Source organism: Panthera leo, chromosome A2 (assembly GCF_018350215.1).
Source record: "Panthera leo isolate Ple1 chromosome A2, P.leo_Ple1_pat1.1, whole genome shotgun sequence".
NCBI lineage: Eukaryota > Metazoa > Chordata > Mammalia > Carnivora > Felidae > Panthera > Panthera leo.
In genome coordinates this window covers 115,592,232-115,609,400 of record NC_056680.1, presented here as the reverse complement: position 1 = coordinate 115,609,400, position 17,169 = coordinate 115,592,232, and the positions used below count along the sequence as shown (strand labels likewise).

The following is a 17,169-nucleotide window of genomic DNA, read 5'->3' as shown; positions in this document are numbered from 1 at the left end:
CAGGCGCCCCTAGAGAGCATCATGTAAATGTTAGCAGCTAGCAAGGAACTAGGGAGTGTCCCTCTAAACTGATAAACTGCCCGTACTTTTGATTTGAAGAGTCAGGAGGGCTTTGCTGAAATAAGTACAAGGAGGTGGGGTAACTGCAGTCTAGGGATATGCTTAGAACATATGGGGGCCCAAGGGAAAACCCTGCCTCTTTCCCAGGCCTGTGGAAGGCAGTAACAAAAAACTCAACATTCCCGAATGCAAGTTCTCCGAGTACAGAAATTTTGTTCTCATTCATTGTTCTCAGCCTGGCAGAGTACTGCTCAGAAAAGATGATCTGTAAATACTGACTGAAGGGATATAATGTTTAAGTCAGACAGTCCGCAAACAATTTTTGAGCACCAACTATGTTCAGCTTCCCTTGGTCACTGAGCACCTAGGGAGGGATGCTGGGCTCCGCCCTCAAGGAGACTTGAACCTAGTTGCATGAATTCCTAGTAACGTCAGGACCCAGAGTGGGCACGGTCACACCACACAAAGCAGGACACTCCCAGGCGCGGACACCAGGGGCTCCCCACAGGGTACAGCAGCCTCAGATTTGCCGAGTGGAACGGTGAAGCCGCGGTGCCAGTCCGCACCCCACTGTTGGTGGCGAGGCCCGGCAGGCTTCAAACCCCTCCGGACCGAGGGCGGGCGATGAGGCCTCGGGGAGGAAAGCCGAGCACACTGCTCTGGTGCCCCCCAGGCCTCGGATCGCTAAGACCTGGCGGGGACTCCGGCCAAAGACGAGCCCCGGGGCGTCAGCGACCTGCCGGAGCGTAGTCACCCAAAGAGAGGGAACCGGCCGGCTCTGGGCCTTCGGGCCTGTCTCGGGACGCCGCCCGCCGTCCTCGCCCCGCCTCGGTTGCACCCGCCCCGCCCCGCCCCGGCCCGGCCCGGCCCGTCCCGGCCCGTCCCGGCCTCCCTCGGCCCAGTTCCCCCGGTCCCGTCTGGCTGGCTGGCCGCGGCGCAGGAGAAGCTGCGGAGCAAAGGTCCCAGCGGCCCGCCCCCTCCCGCCGAGCCCCCGCCCCCAGCCCGCCCCGCTTGGCTAATTCGCCCGGGCAGGCTCGGGGCGCTGCGTGAGCGGCTGCGGGGATCGGGCGAAGCCGGCAGGTGAGTGCGTCGGCGCGGGCTCCGCTCCGGCTCTCGCCCCGGCGGGCGTTCGGCCCCGGGGAGCCGGGTCCGCGGCTCCTGTCTATCGGGGACACTCCTCCCCGCTGTTGCTCCATTCCTGAGGGAGACCAGTCGGTCGGCTGCCCAGCGACTGGCCATCGGGACGCACTGCGTTCCACTCTCCCCCATTCCCGGGCCTCTCTCCCCCACTTCCCCGCTGCCTCTTTCTTCCCGGGCTGTTGCGAGGACTGGTACCTTGTGTCCCCTCGTCCCCACCCCGTTCACCATCTCTCTCCACTCCTTCATCCTTTGTCCTCCCGTTTCCCCCTGGATGTGCAAAGGCTTTCCCAGCTTGCGGGGAGTGTGTGCGGGAAAGGAAGGCCGGAGCACACGAGTTGGGTGTCTGGGCTTGAACGATTCCCTATCTGCCTGAAATTGGGCCCCAAGCTTGGAGAGAAGGCCAAGCCCCCCTGAATGTCCTAGGCGGGGGATGGGATGACCTCATTCACAGCTGCCCGCGTGGCTTCCCTAGGCCTCGAGGTGCGGACCCCCTGGGCGCCCACTTCACATCTGCACCTGAGAGGCAACGAGGAGGGGGGGCTCCTACAAAGGCGTTTGTTGTAAAGTGTTTTGAAACACCACTCATCGAGGGGCGGCTCTGTTCTACAGGATGGGGAGAGGGATGGAGGTCTTGGGGTCGCAGCCCTCAAGAGGCGGACAGAGAATTAGAGTGGAACGAAAGAGGTGCTGTGAGGTCAGAGAAGCAGCTGAATACATGTAGTGTAAATTGATCATTGTCACAATCAACCACCAATGAGCTCTTCCTATTAAGGAAAACATCTGTGAGAAGTGGAGCCCAGGCAATTAGAGACTCGATCTGAGAAATATGGCCCAGGCTCCCAGCTGCTGTCCCATAGATCGCCTGCTTTAAGAGGAAGTTTGGCATTTTCCAGCAGTGGTTTTCTTTTTGTTCTCTTTGAACCCTCAAGGGGACCAGAGAGTTCTTCTCTGTTAAGCCCTGTCTCTTCTGTTACCCACTCCACTTCCCGAAAGCCTTTTCTGTCTCACCTTCACTCCTTTTTCAAACTCACGCCTGTCCTGTGACCATCATTTGTGTGTTTTTTCTTTCACATACTGCTTTTTATTTTAGAAAGAAGCGATAGAGTACCTTGTCTTTAATTTGTCTTTTTATAAAATGAGCTCAGGTCCTGGGCTGTGAGCTGGGAGGATATAAAAAGATGACACCTCTGTTTTAATAGACTAAATTTTACTTTGTTATTTAGAAAACTAAAAATAATTCAAAATGTGCTGAAGTTGTTAACTATGAGACATGTACAGCAATGTCTCGTTTCCCTGGATAGTGAGGAAATAGCGTGTCCCATAACTGTGATTTTCACTTCCACTGTAACTGTAGTCTACCCTTTTGAGCACACTTTATTTTATAAAATGAATCTTATTCATATTTTAGAAAATTAATCCTATCAAAGAAAAGAGCTGACTGAGGAAATCAGCAAAGCACGGTGGTCAATGGCTCAGGTTTGGGAGGCAGTTGGACCACCATTGGAATCTTGGCTTTGCACTGATTCTCTGTGTGACATTCAGTGTCCCACAGATCTCCAGGAATACACTTAGATTTGAAAGAGTTGGGTTTGTTGCTTGTTGCAGCGAGGGCGTCCTCACGGCTCAGGGAACCCTGGGGCGTCTCAGTAAGTGGGTGTTAGAAAGGAGTTCTAGCGTTCAGGCTTGTAGGTGGTTTGGGGGAGAGTTTAAGGAAACAGGACTGAGCTCTGGATTGGATGCTGTCAGGAAGAGGGAGAATTCTATGGAGTATCTTCACAGATCTTGTCTAAAATGAAAGAAGGCTGCAGTGAGGCTAAAGCTGTGGTTGGCCAAGAAGCAGCTGTCATTTGTTAGCCACGACTGGTGGTGGTGGTGGTGGTGGCTGTTTGGTCATTTTTGTGGTTTGGACAGTATTCGAATTTTGAGGTCACACAAGATTACGAGGGGTCTTGTTTTTGTTCTAATTTATCATGACGTCACCCAGAGTGGTCTTGCCTGATGTTGCTGTGCTGAGGCACTGTTCGTGCTCAACAGGAGCATGCCGGGCCTGCACCTGGCCACCCCAGGGCTGGCTGATAGGACCAGGCCAGCTGCCCGGTGCCAGGGCTACTTTTTTTCTTTGTTTTCTTCCCTCTTTCGTGATATGGACAAGTTGCTTAACATCTTCGAACTTGAGTTTCCATCTCTGCACAATGCCTACTCGGTGTTGTTTTGAAGATTCAATGAGGAAATGCATAGCGAGAATTTAGCCCAGTGCTGGCACAGCACAGGTGCTCTACAGCTCCTCTCTTTTATCTAGTGTATTTTGATGTTGAGGTTTCTTCCTCAGAACTACTCAGAACTTCCTCAAAACTAATCAGCCAGAGCTGCTCCAGAGAAGCATCCTGAACTGAGCATGAAGAAGAACTGGGTCCTTTCCAACTCAAAGATTTGATCATTCTGTCACTTGGAACCATTATGAATGGATGCTAATTATGCGTGTTCTATTCTCAGGCCATCATGACCTTGGTGCCTATTTTACCTTTGCTCCCAGGAGCCAGTGGCCCCAGTTGGCCGGGTGCTTTTCTGACTTGGTATTGTCTTGCTTTCATAGTCTCTTCCTTCAAAATCTGTTGTCCAGGAGTCTGATTCAAACTTCCGTATCCTTACCACATTTGCTTTTGCTTTCTGAGTTCCAATTGCTTTGAGCTGGGTGAGTAAGGACCTTTTGCTAATGGAATTTCTTTTTTTTTTTTTTTTTAAGTTTTTATTGAAATTCCAGTTAACGTACAGCGTAATATTAGTTTCAGGTGTACAATTTAGCAATTCAACACTTCTTTGCAATACCCCATACTCCTCACAAGTGCATTCCTTAGTCCCTATCACCTATTTAACCCATCCCCCCACCCAGCTAATGGAATTCCTTTTTTCTTTTAAATGTTTATTTATTTTGAGAGAGAGAGAGAGACACACACAGACACTCCCAAGCAGGCTCCTGGCTGCCAGTGCAGAGCCTAACGTGGGGCTCAAACTCACGAACCATGATATCATGACCTGAGCTGAAATCAAGAGTCAGATGCTTCACTGATTGAGCCACCCAGGTGTCCCATAGCTAATGGAATTCTTAAGGCCTTTTGTGAGAGCCAGGATCTGGAGTACAGCTGTGAAATGCAATGGGTTTTTAGGCCTTGAGCCATTAAGCTAGATCTCTCATGAGGCCATTTTTGTCTCCTTTGAGATTGGAGCACACTGGAAATTTGAATCTGAATTCTGACTAATGGTTGAATTGAGACTCTATTGTGCTTGTCTGTCAGGCAATGTGGGTTCTAGATCTTTCAGTTGGCTTCCAGGCATAGTATTTAATGTTTCCTGGCTAGACCGTTACTTTAGATATTTGAGAATGGTATGGCAGCTTATTGTTTCCACTACAACATGATAAACTCGACTGTATTAAATTTCTATCCTGTGTTTTAGCTGGCCTATTATATAAAAAACTCCTAGGAATAAAGAAAAAAAAAAAAAAAGAAAATGGACCAAGGACACAAATGGTTAAGAAAAGGAAATACAAAAATCGTTTAAACAAAAGATGCTTGATTAAATTCATATTAAAATAACATATCCTAAGACTATACTGAGATATACTGTTTCTCACCTATGATACTGACAAAAATATAAAAGTTTGAGAACTACTGCTGAGACTTTGATACCTTACTGGTGAGACTGCAAAATGGTACAGCCCCTAAAATTATGGATGTATTTACCCATACGTCTAGCAATCCCTCTTGTAGGAATCTTCCTTTGGATTCTCCTACCCATGTATGAAGAACACATGTCCAAGAGTATTTAGTGTGGTATTCTTATGCTAAAAAACGTAGACGTAACCTACGTGATCAGCCCTACAAGACAAACAGTGGTACAGCCACATGATGGAGTATTCAGCTGCAGAGATGAAGGTACTAACATGGGAAGATTTCCAGCACATCTTGTTACATGATAAAAAAAATAAGATGTCTGCAGAACAGTGTGCAGACTTCTTTGAACTTGTATTTGTATAAAGAAATACTGTGGTAACATACCTGCAGGGAAGAGCTTTGAAAGGATAGATGGAATCTGGGGACAAATGAGATTTCACAGTGTATTTTTTTTTTTTTTTACACAATTTAGATATTTGAGCCATGTAATATATTATGCATTTAAACATAATAATAAAAAGAAACCTCTAGCTTTCATTTCGCAAGGAGAATATATGGATTTTCTTGATCGAATTAGCCTGATTCTAATAAAAACCTATAAAGCAATAGCCACCTGCATTAGCTTTTCCTAAAGCACACTACTCTGTCAAGAAGGAAAATTAACTGTGTTTGATGGTGGATGGAAACAAAATAATTTAGGAGTTCTTTTTCTTTAGCCTCTAATTCCTCTGGGGAGGATTAGTGTCATTACAACAGCTTTGTTATCCACAACAGATGGATTTTATTATGTTATTTATATGTTTTCCTTTTTTTTTTTTTTTTTTTTGTTCATTTATTTATTTTGAGAGTGAGCGAGTAGGGGAGGAGCAGAGAGGGAGAGAATCTGAGACAGGCTCTGGCCTGTCAGTGCAGAGTCTGATGCGGGGCTTGAACACATGAATCGTGAGATCCTGACCTGAGCTGAAACCAAGAGTCGGACACGTAACTGACTGAGCCACCCAGGCGCCCCAAGTTGTGTTTTTTAATGGCAAGTCTGATTTGGCTTTTTCAGAAACCTGTTTGACCTGAAGGGAAGTTAATGAACTCCCTTTCATGTTATACCAGAAAAGAATAGAAATTATAAAACTAGAGATGCAGATACCAATGGTGTATATACTGAGGCAGATTCTGCTGTGGCTCTGCTCTTGGACAAGCAGGATGAATTCCCACAGATCATTGGGGAGACCTTATTTTGTTAAAGGTTCTTTCCGTACGTTCGGCAAAATAAATCTTACACGCTACCCTGGATCCACTTTCAGCAGGTATGTCCCCCACCAATCTGCTTCCTCTTGAATTTCCTTTCTTGGTACCTGGCATCTCTATCTCCTTGGCCAACCCACACCTGACATACCTGGAGACCATCCTTTGGAGTCCCTTTCCATACCACCCTCACATCCAACCAGAGTTCAGGGGAAACCACCAAATCAGCATCTTTTCTATCCTTACACCGATGACATAGTTCAGTGTAACCATTCGACGTCCATCTCTAATCTTGTTCCCTCCCAGCTGGTTTCCTGTTTTGCTTCCAGAAGATCTTGCTAACGGTCCACTCTTGATTGCATTGCTCCCTGTACAACCCCTCTGATGGCTCCTGCTGCTCTGGCCCCCAGCAAGGGAGGCACGGCTTGCATGGCCTGGACCAAGGCTTCCTCATCCCTGTCCTTTGCCCTTCTCTGCTCTAAAACCGTGCACTCCAATGAGAGAAACAATCCCAGAGCTTGAAAGGTAATTCTGTATCTGTCAAGCAAGTGGTGATGGGTATACTTACACAAAATGATGTCTCGTGGACCATGATAAGCTTGTCAGTCACAAATCTTGCCATGCACGATCTTCCCCACCCCTTCCACCACCTCCTGCAAATGCCAGGCTTTTATAATTGCTGATCCTCTGCCTGTTTCTACTTAGTCCACTAAATGCAGTTGGATCCTGCATACTTCAGGAGGACTTCTCTGACCGTATGCTTCTCTCCAGTTGGATTTAGAACCCTTTTCTTGGTTCATTTCTTATGACAATGTCAATATCTAGCATAAACCCTAGCTGTTTATGTTTCTATCTGGCCACCAAACTAGTAGCTCATCAAGGAAAGAGATTACTTTATATATTTATTGAAGTATAGTTGACACCCACTGTTATATTAGTTTCAGATGTATATGATTTGACAACTCTAACTTATGCACACAATTGTAGCTACTGCCTGTCACCATACAAGGCTTTTGCAATACCATTGACTATATTCCTTTTGCTGTACCTTTCATCCCTGTGACTTATTCTATAGCTAGAAGCCTGTAGCTTCCACTCCCCTTCATCCATCTCCCTACCCCACCCCTCTGGCAACCATCAGTTTGTTCTCTGTGTTATGGGTCTGTTTCCTCTTTTGTTTGTTTATTTGATTCCACATATAAGTGAAATCCTCTGGTTATTTGCCTTTGTCTGATTTACTGAACCTAATACCCTCTAGGTCCCTCCATGTTGTTGCAAATGGCAAGATCTCATTCTTTTTTATGGCTGAGTATTATTCCATCACACACACACACACACACACACACACCCCACATCTTATTTATTCACTTGTCTGTCAGTGGACACTTGGGTTGCTTCCATATCTTGGCTGTTGTAAATGCTGCAGTAAACATAGGGTGCATATATCTTTTCAAATTAGCATTTTTGTTTTGAGTAAATTCCAGTAGTGGGATTACTGGATCATATGGTGTTTCTATTTTTAATATTTTGAGGGAGCTGCATATTGTTTTCCACAGCAGCTGCACCAATTTACATTCCCACCAAGAGTGCATGAGGGTTCCTTTTTCTCCACATCCTCACTATCACTTATTACTTCTTGTCTTTTTGATTCTAGCCATTCTGAGTGGTGTGAAGTGATATCTTATTATAGTTTTGATTTGCATTTTCCTAGTAATTAGTGCTGTTGAGCATCTTTTCATGTGTCTGTTGGCCATCTGTGTAGAGATAGATTACTTTTTGTATCAGTATCCTAAGTGCTTAACGCAAGTACCTGTGTGTAGTAGGCACTTAAGGACAATTAGTGAATGATTCAGGAAATGTTTCAATAAGTGAATAAGTGCTCAGCACAAGCAAGCAATTTAATATAGTGAGAGATGAATTACAGATGAGAGTCTGAGCATAGGGACTTTTCTTTCCTTGCTGTTCACTGTTTGTCAAAAAGTAACTTTTTATGTGTTAGAACACTTTCCTTAAATGTTTATTCTTACTGTTAATACACAAGAACATAGGGATCCACACAATAATCAGAGAAAGGCACTTGAGAGAAGGGTGAGTGATAAGTAAGGCAAACATTTTCTGATGTCCTAGAGGAGGTTCATGTTAAAGCAAGCAGGTTCAACTAGTTAATGTCTAAGGCTAATCCCAGCTCTCAAACTCTGTGATTTTCTATCTGTGTGACTGCCAGACACAAAGGTACAAATACAAATAAACCACATTTCTTATCCATTGGATAATTTAATCTTTGAGCATGGATAATTTAAAAAAAAACACCTTATTTCACTTGTGCTTTTTTTGAGTAATAATTACATGTGTGTGTATTTGTATGCACATATATATATTCGTGTGTGTATGTGTGTGTATATAGTCTATACGTATATAACTAGGTGCAATTTATATATTGTGAGTTGTTAATAACGTTTGCCCATATTTCTATTACAGTGTTTTAAAAACAATTTGTAAAAGATTTTTTACAACTATGTTTTATAAGTATTCTAGTTTTTTTTATAAATATTGTAAGTATTTTCTCAGTTTTCTGTTTGTCTTCCTAAAGGCCTTTCTCATCCTACAATTGAACAAATATTTGTATTTTTAACTAGTACTTCTATAGTTTCATTTTTCCTCAGAAACCCTCAAATCCATTGAGAATTAGCTCTTGTGTATGGCATGAGCTGGGAATCTGGCTATATATATTTTTTTCAGATGATAAGCCCATTCTTCTGACACCATTTATGGAGTAGTCTATACTTCTTCTACTGAATACAGTATTTTATATCTTCCAGTGTGTTTCTTCTTTTTCCCTACAGCTGAAGAGTGACGAGGCCTTCATTTCTGAATTAAAAAGTAATAGTTCCTTTCCATTTGTGAATAGGGGAAATCACACAGTGTGGAGAAAAAGCACATGGACCCTTCAAAGAAGAGGTCCTACCTTTGTATCTTACAAATTAGGGTTGTCAGTATGTTGGTCAACAAATATTCCCATGTGTCTGCCTTCTAGATATATTTCCTGACCATTGTGGCTGGCTCAGCCCGTATGACTGCTTCTGATGAATTGTGAGTGAACGTGTTCTGTGTCAGTTTGAGGCCAGAGCAAGTAATTGCTGGTGTGAACTCTTTCCTGTTGGATGATGATTGACAGTATTCAAGAAGGTGGCTTCCCCTTTAGTCTGGACCCTTGAATGACTACAATGGCAAAAGTTTTCCTGTCCTCCTGTGTTGGAAGTGTAGCGTGGCCCATAGATAAACCTTTCTTGTTATAAGCCACTAATATTTGGAACTTATTTTTTTTTGAAGCACAACCTAGCCTATCTTCACTTACACACCTGTTCTCTTTCAGTATTCAATTTAATTTTTTGTCATCGACTGAACTCACACTAGAGGGTTTTGTAGGGAGAAGATAGGAATGACACTAGGGAGAAATAAGGCAATTTTAGAAAAAAAATAGGTGAGATAATAACTTCCTATTTAATTTGGGGGTAACTTTTTTTTTCCAGGTAATCTGGGGCTCTCATCATGTTTGCCAAAGCAACAAGGAATTTTCTTAAAGAAGTTGATTCTGGAGGTGACCTGATTCCAGTATCAACCTTGAATGACTCTGATAAATTAAAGCTTCTAGGTCTGGTGACCAAAAAAAAGAGACTCTGGTGCTGGCAGAGACCCAAGTACCAGTTTTTATCTGTCACCCTTGGAGATGTGCTTACAGGAGACCAGTTTCGGAGTCCAGGTAGGTTCCTTTGGGTATATGCTACAGTTAGTCCCAGAAAGATGATGATTCATCTTCTAGGTTACATGCTGTCTTGAGTGATTGTAAGGTGACATCTTATAATGAATTCTCCTGTTTCTTTGCATACTGTTCTTAGAGATATACCCTTTCTTTAAATGAACAAAATTCTATAGGGCAGACGTGAAAAGTTATAGCTTAAGTTTTAAAAAATAATATTGAAGTTTGTAATGTAAAATTAAGACATGCCCACCGTAGGTGTTGTGGCCACTGAGCATAAATAGGTTGATTCAGATCCTACATATCTAACGGGAGGGTGTGAAAAGTTTTATTACTCACATAATGAAGCTTTCTGGTGAGACCAGGATAGGCTCTCAAGCTGGTCCAGAAATAGCTGGAGAAGAAGGGAGATAAAGTGGTAGAATTTCTGTGTAGCACTTTGTATAACCTAAGACTTCCATTTATCAGAAAATGACATTGTTCTGGCCTAAATCCAGTAGATACATTGAGTGTTTGCTATGTGCCAGGCTCTGCATTATGTGATTTAGGTACATCAACTTGTAACAGAATTCATCAGGAAGGCATTATCTCCAAATTATATATGAGAAAACTGAGGTTCAGGGAGATGAATTTTAGCCAGTTCTTCTAGCTAGGAATATTAGAATAGTGATTACAATCTTGAGCTCTTAACGACTGTTCTATGCTGCTCCCCTAAGAATTTCCCAAAGTGTTTGTATTCCATAGGATACAAATAAAATAGGAAAAGCCTTTGAATTGAGGGCATTTTCACAGTCTTCTTATTTTTGGTGGTGGTGAGAGAGATGATTCTCTGTTTTGTAAATTGCAAAGATGATGGGTGATTAATTCTCATTAACCTTTGTTGAGGAATGGGTTTTCTTGACTGGAGTGAAAGAAATACAGGTGTTGGGGGCAGTGAGTGGATAGAAAGAAGCCTTTCAGACTTCAGGAAGATTGGAATGCCTTATGAAGTATAAGAGTATAAGTATAAGGAGCCCAGGCGAGCCTTGGGGCAGAGAAATGAAAAAAGCCCAGTGTGAAGTTCTGAAGAGCCTCTAAGTGTAGCCATACCAAATGACAGTGACTGAGACTATTTTTATGGTGGTATTTGGTTGGATTAGAGATGAGAACACTAGAAATCTGGAGACATGAGGCTGGCAATTCAGAGATGAAATCATCAGATGTTTATCTTTAGTGTCCAGAAAAGAAGGGTAGAGCTTGAAGGCAATGGGATACCCATCTGGATGTGACCAGATGAGATAGTAATTCATGGAGGACTTGATGGAAGCTGGGACACTTGGTGGGTGGTGGCATCTTCCTAAGTCTGGGAAGCCGGAAAGTAAGGGTAGAGAATCTGGAGCTTGTATGTTCCAGGATGGTGTTAGAGTGAGGGAGTGCGGGCAGGCATGACAACTGACTTTATCAGGAATAGAGATAAGGTATGATAAGGAATTAAATGGCTGGGTAGAGGTCAGTATAAACAGGTAAGTGTGGGGAGGGGAATTTTTTTCATAGAGATGGTAATGAAGGCCCAGGGAATGTTCTCTAAGATGGGTGGGAAGGGAAGGGAAGATGCCCAGGGTCTACTTGGCTGACCTGCTAGATATCACATAAGGCAGACCACTCTGTCATGAGTGGAGGCTGCTGTTTTCACTCTGCTTAGGTATCAACCTCATAAAGTCCCTTTATAGTCTTTACCCTGGAAAAGTGCACATTTAAAATATTCTATTTTATAATCTGTATAGTGTTTAAATGGATGCTTGCTTGAAATTTTATTTATTTTTAAGTAATGTCTATGCCCAACGTGGGGCTAAAACTCACAACCCTGAGATCAAGAGTCGCATGCTCTTTTGACTGAGCCAGCCAGGCACCCCTGGATGCTTGCTTCAACATTATTCGCTAAACTCTTGAGATATTTTTTGTGCATTTATCTATATACGTGTATATTGGAATAGAAATCCAAAAAAAAAAAAAAAAAAAAGCACCTGGTAGAAACCCTGGCCACCAGTTCACATCGTACTGGCTCCATTTTCTTTTTCACATACACAGCATGGCTGCCAGACTTCCAGTTTGAATGCAAACTTCATGTTTCTCATGGATTTCCACAGGACTGGAAAGGTAGGTGACCTAAGCAGAGAGATGGCCGTATTATCATCAGACTCCTTTGCATGTCTCATTCACTCCAGCGGTTGTGGAGTCGGACTTTGTGAAATATGAGGGCAAGTTTCAAAACCAGCTGAGTGGGTCCATCGAGACGGCACTAGGGAAGGTCAAGCTGAGTATTGGAGGCAAAGGCCTTGTGGAAAGGCAGTCTTCATTTGGAACCCTGAGGAAGCAGGAGGTGGATTTGCAGCAGCTCATGAGAGATTCCACTCACAGGTAATGAGAATTCTGTTTGGCATTTTGGATTTTGACATGTATCCCATTTAAAGGTCATTCATTTGGACCTTTGTAAAAAGGGTGACCGATGGGAACTTCGCCCCAAAGCAAACATTATTGAATGCCTGTTGTGCTGAAACTTGACGAGAACTTATCTTTTACTCTGGAATTTCTTTATTTTTAGTGTGAGTGGTGAGACCTGGAAAGCACCATTTTTTTTTAAATAAGGTATAATTAATATATAACGTTGTATTGTTTCAGGTGTACAGCATAATGATTTGCTATTTGTGTATATTGCAAAATGATCACCACAGTAAGTCTAGGTAATACCTGTCACTGTGCATAGTTGTAAATACAATTTTTCCTGTGATGAGAAATTTTCAGATTTATTCTCTTAGCAACTTTCAAGCAGGCAATACAGAATTATTCACTATAGTCCTTGTACTGTAGGTTACATCCCCATGACTTATTTATTTCATAACTACAGGTTTGTACCTTTTGATCTTCTTTACCCACTTTACCTACCCCTCACCCTCTACCTCTGGTAATCTCTATATGTATGAGCTCATTTGTTGTGATTCCATATATAAGTGAGATCATGCTGTAGTTGTCTTTGTCTGACTTAGTTCACTTAATGTAATGCCTTCAAGGTCCATCCGTGTTGTTGCAGATGGCAAGACTTCCTTCTTATATGTAGCTGAATAATATTCCATTGTATATGTATTAAGTTAGGTTCCTGACCGATTCCAACAGTGTCTGAGAATTCAACTCAATGCTGACACTATCTACTTAAAGATAGTATCAGATTCATAGGTGAAAGATTCAGTCCTAAAAGACTGCCTTGAACCCTTACTCTGTATCAGATGCCAGCAGCAAGCCCAGGCTGTTAGTTACGCTTCTGACCACCTGGCTACAGACTGGAGGTTCCCGTGACCTCCTCCTTGGACTTTAGATGCCATTCACACGTCTAAGTTATTACCTGTACTTCTGGCCAACTGGCTAAAAACCAGATTCCTATGACTCCTTTCTTGAGTTCAATTAATTTGTTAGAGAAGCTAACAGAACTCGGTAACATTTTACATACTAGGTCACTGGTTTATTATAAAAGGATATAACTTAGGAACATCCAGGTGGAAGGGATACATAGGGTTGGGTGGGGGAAAAGGGCGTGGAGCCTCCATGCTCTCTCCAGGTCACCACTCTTTCCAAATCTTCACGTGTTCACTAATCTGGAAACTCTCTGAATGCTGTCTGGGTTTTTAGAGAGGCTTTATTACATAGCCATGATTGATTAAATCATCATCGGCCAGTGATGACTGATTCAACCTTCAGCCCCTCTCCCCACCCTAGAGATTGGGGTGGGGGTACTGAAAGTTAAAACCTTGTAATTACACTGTTGGCTCCCCCAGATAACCAGACCCCATCTTTAGGTTACCTAAGGGCTTTCCAAAAGCCACAGGAAATTCCAAGGGTTTTAGGAGCTCTATGCCAGAAACTGGATTAAAGACCAAGTTTAAAGACTATATATTTCTTACTATAAATCACAATATAACATATATGCCCTATTTTCTTATCTATTCATCCATATATGGACACTTAGATTGTTTCTATATCTTAGCTGTTGTAAATAATGCTGCAGTGAACATGGAGTGCAGATTGTTTAAATACTTTACATAAATACCCGCAAGTGAAATTTCTGGATCATATGGTAGTTCTATTTTAAATTTTTGAGGGACCTTCATACTGTTTTTCATAGTGGTGGCACCAGTTCATGACTCCACCAACAGAGCCAAGGTTCCCATTTCTCCACATCCCCTCCAACTCTTGTTATTTCTTGCCTTTTTGATATTAGCTATTCTAACAGGTGGGAGGTGATATATCATTGTGGTTTTGATTTGCAGTTCTTTGATGATTAGTGGTGATAAGCATCTTTTTGTGTGGTCATTGGCTATCTGTAGGTCTTCTTTGGAAAAATATCTATTCAGATCTGCCCATTTAAAAAATTGGATTTCTTTTTTGCTATTGAATTGTATGAGCTCTTTATTTTATATATTAACCCTGTATCAGGTATGTGATTTGCAAATATTTTTTCCCATTCAGTAGGTTGCTTTTTCATTTTGGTGATGGTTTCCTTTTCTGTGCAGAAGATTTTTAGTTTAGCTGTAGTCCCACTTGTTTATTTTTATGTTTGTTGCTTTTGCTTTTGGTGTCATATTCAAAAAGTCATCGCCAAGACCAATGCCAGGGAACTTACCACCTATGTTTTCTTCTAGGACTTTTATGGTTTCAGGTGTAACATTCAAATCTTTAACCCATTTCAGTTAATTAAAAAAAATTTTTTTTAATCTTTATTTTTGGGGCGCCTGGGTGGCTCAGTCGGTTAAGCGTCCGACTTCAGCTCAGGTCACGATCTCGCGGTCCGGTCTGTGAGTTCGAGCCCCGCTTCGGGCTCTGGGCTGATGGCTCAGAGCCCGGAGCCTGCTTCCGATTCTGTGTCTCCCTCTCTCTCTGCCCCTCCCCCGTTCATGCTCTGTCTCTCTCTGTCTCAAAAATAAATAAAACGTTAAAAAAAATTAAAAAAAAAAATCTTTATTTTTGAGAGAGACAGTGAGACAGAGTGTGAGTGGGGGAGGGGCACAGAGAGAGGGAGACACAGAATCTGAAGCAGGCTCCAGGCTCTGAGCTGTCAGCATAGAGCCTGATGTGGGGCTCGAACTCAAGAACCGTGAGATTGTGACCTGAACTGAAGTCGGACGCCCAACCAACTGTGCCACCCAGGCATCCCTTGAGTTAATTTTTGTGTATGGTGTAAGATAGTGGTCCAGATTTATTCTTTTGCATGTGACTGTCCAGTTTTCCCCACACCATTTATTGAAGAGACTGTTCTTTCTCCATTGTATATTCTTGGCTCCCTTGTAATTAATTAAATGACCACATATATATGCATAGGTTTATTTCTGGGCTCTCTATTCTGTTCCATTGATCTATATGTCTGTTCTTACACCAGTACCATACTGTTTTGAATACTGCAGTTTTGTAATATAGTTTGAAATGAGGCCATGTGATGCCTCCAGCTTTGTTCTTTTTTTAAGATTGCTTTGGTGGGGCACCTGGGTGGCTCAGTCGGTTGAGCGTCCGACTTCGGCTCAGGTCATGATCTCGCTGTCCGTGAGTTCGAGCCCTGCGTCGGGCTCTGTGCTGACAGCTCAGAGCCTGGAGCCTGCTTCGGATTCTGTGTCTCCCTCTCTCTCTGACCCTCCCCCATTGATGCTCTGTCTCTCTCTGTCTCAAAAATAAATAAACATTAAAAAAAATAAAAAAAAAAAAAAAGATTGCTTTGGCTACTCAGGGACTTTTCTGGTTCCATTTAAATTTTAGAATTGTTTTTTTTGTTTCTGTGATAAGTGCATTGGAATTTGATGGGAATTACATTAAATCTGTAGATTGTTTTGGGTAGTAGGGACATTTTAACAGTATCTTTCAATCTGTTAACAGAATATCTTATTTATTTCTTTTTCAACTTATTTTATCAGTGTCTTACAGTTTTCAGTGTACAGAATATTCACCTTCTTAAATTTATTCTAAAGTGTTTTATTTTTATGCAATTATAAATGGAATTGTTTTCTTAATTTCTCTTTTTGAATGTTCATTATTAGTATATAGAAATGCAACAGATTTTTACGTATAGATTTTGTATCCTGGAACTTTACAGAATTATTAGTTCTAACAGTTTTTTGGTGGAGTTTTTAGGGCTGTCTCTGTAATGTCATGTCATATGCAAATAGTGGTAGTTTTACTTCTTCCTTTCCTGTTTGGATGCATTTTATTTCTTTTCCTTGCCTCATCACTCTGGTTTGGACTTCCCAGACTATGTTGAGTAAAGTGGTGAGAGTGGGCATCTTTGTCTTGTTCCTGCTCTTACAGGTAAAGCTTCCAGATTTTCACTGTTGAGTATGATGTTAGCTGTGAGCTTGTCATATATGGCCTTTTAATTGAGGTATGTTCCCTCTGTACCTACTTTGTTGAGAGGTGTTCTCATAAAGGGATGCTGAATTTTGTCGACAGTGCTTTTTTTTGCACCTATTGAGGTGATCATATTATTGTTACCTTACATTTGGTGAAGGTGGTGTATCACATTGATTGATTCATGCATATTGAACCATTCTTGTATCCCTGGTGTAAATCCCACTTGATTATGTATTATCCTTTAATGTGGTGTTTTATTTGGTTTGCTAATATTTTGTTGAAGATTTATGCATCTATGTCCATCATGGATATTGGCCTGTAATTTTTTTCTTTTTTTAAACTGAGGTATAATTGACATGCAACATTATGTTAGTTTCAAGTGTACAACATAAAGATTTGATATTTGTATACATTATGAAATGATCACCACAATAAGTCTTGTTAATATCTGTTACCCTAGTGGCATATAATTTTCTTTTCTGTGGTGTTGTTGTCTATGTTCTGTATCAGGGTAATTCTGGCATTATAAAATGAGTTTGGAAGAGTGTTCTTTTCTATTATTTGGAAGAATTTGAAAAGGATTGCTATTCTTTAAATGTTTGGTAGAATTCACCCATGGAGTTATCTGGTCCTGGACTTGTGTTTGTTGGGAGATTTTGAATACTACTACAATCTCCTTATTAGTAATTGGTCTGTTTAGATTTTTACTTTTTTTCCTGGTTCAGTCTTGGTAGGTTGTATGTTTCTAGGTATTCGTTTCTTTTAGGTTGTCCCGTTTGTTGGCATATAATTGTTCATTGTAGTCTTTTATGATCTTTTGTGTTTCTGTGGTACCAGTTGTAATACCTTCTCTTTGATTTCTGATTTTATTTGAATCCTTTTCTTGGTGAGTCTAGCTACAAGTTTGTCAATTTTGTTTATCTTTCCAGAGAACCAGCC

The 17,169-nt window shown here is 42.0% G+C and overlaps 1 protein-coding gene across 1 annotated transcript in view; it reads left to right on the top strand.

Moving 5' to 3' along the window:
- The first annotated feature begins 1,112 nt into the window (after positions 1 to 1,112).
- The window catches only part of GSDME (gasdermin E), a 64,248-nt gene continuing 48,191 nt past the window's right edge, over positions 1,113 to 17,169 (top strand). Inside the window, exons 1-3 of the mRNA XM_042920415.1 lie at positions 1,113 to 1,140; positions 9,641 to 9,870; positions 12,072 to 12,264. Of these exons, the coding sequence (XP_042776349.1) occupies positions 9,660 to 9,870; positions 12,072 to 12,264 (404 nt within the window). The 5' untranslated portion in view covers positions 1,113 to 1,140; positions 9,641 to 9,659. The remainder of the gene's footprint in view (positions 1,141 to 9,640; positions 9,871 to 12,071; positions 12,265 to 17,169) is intronic.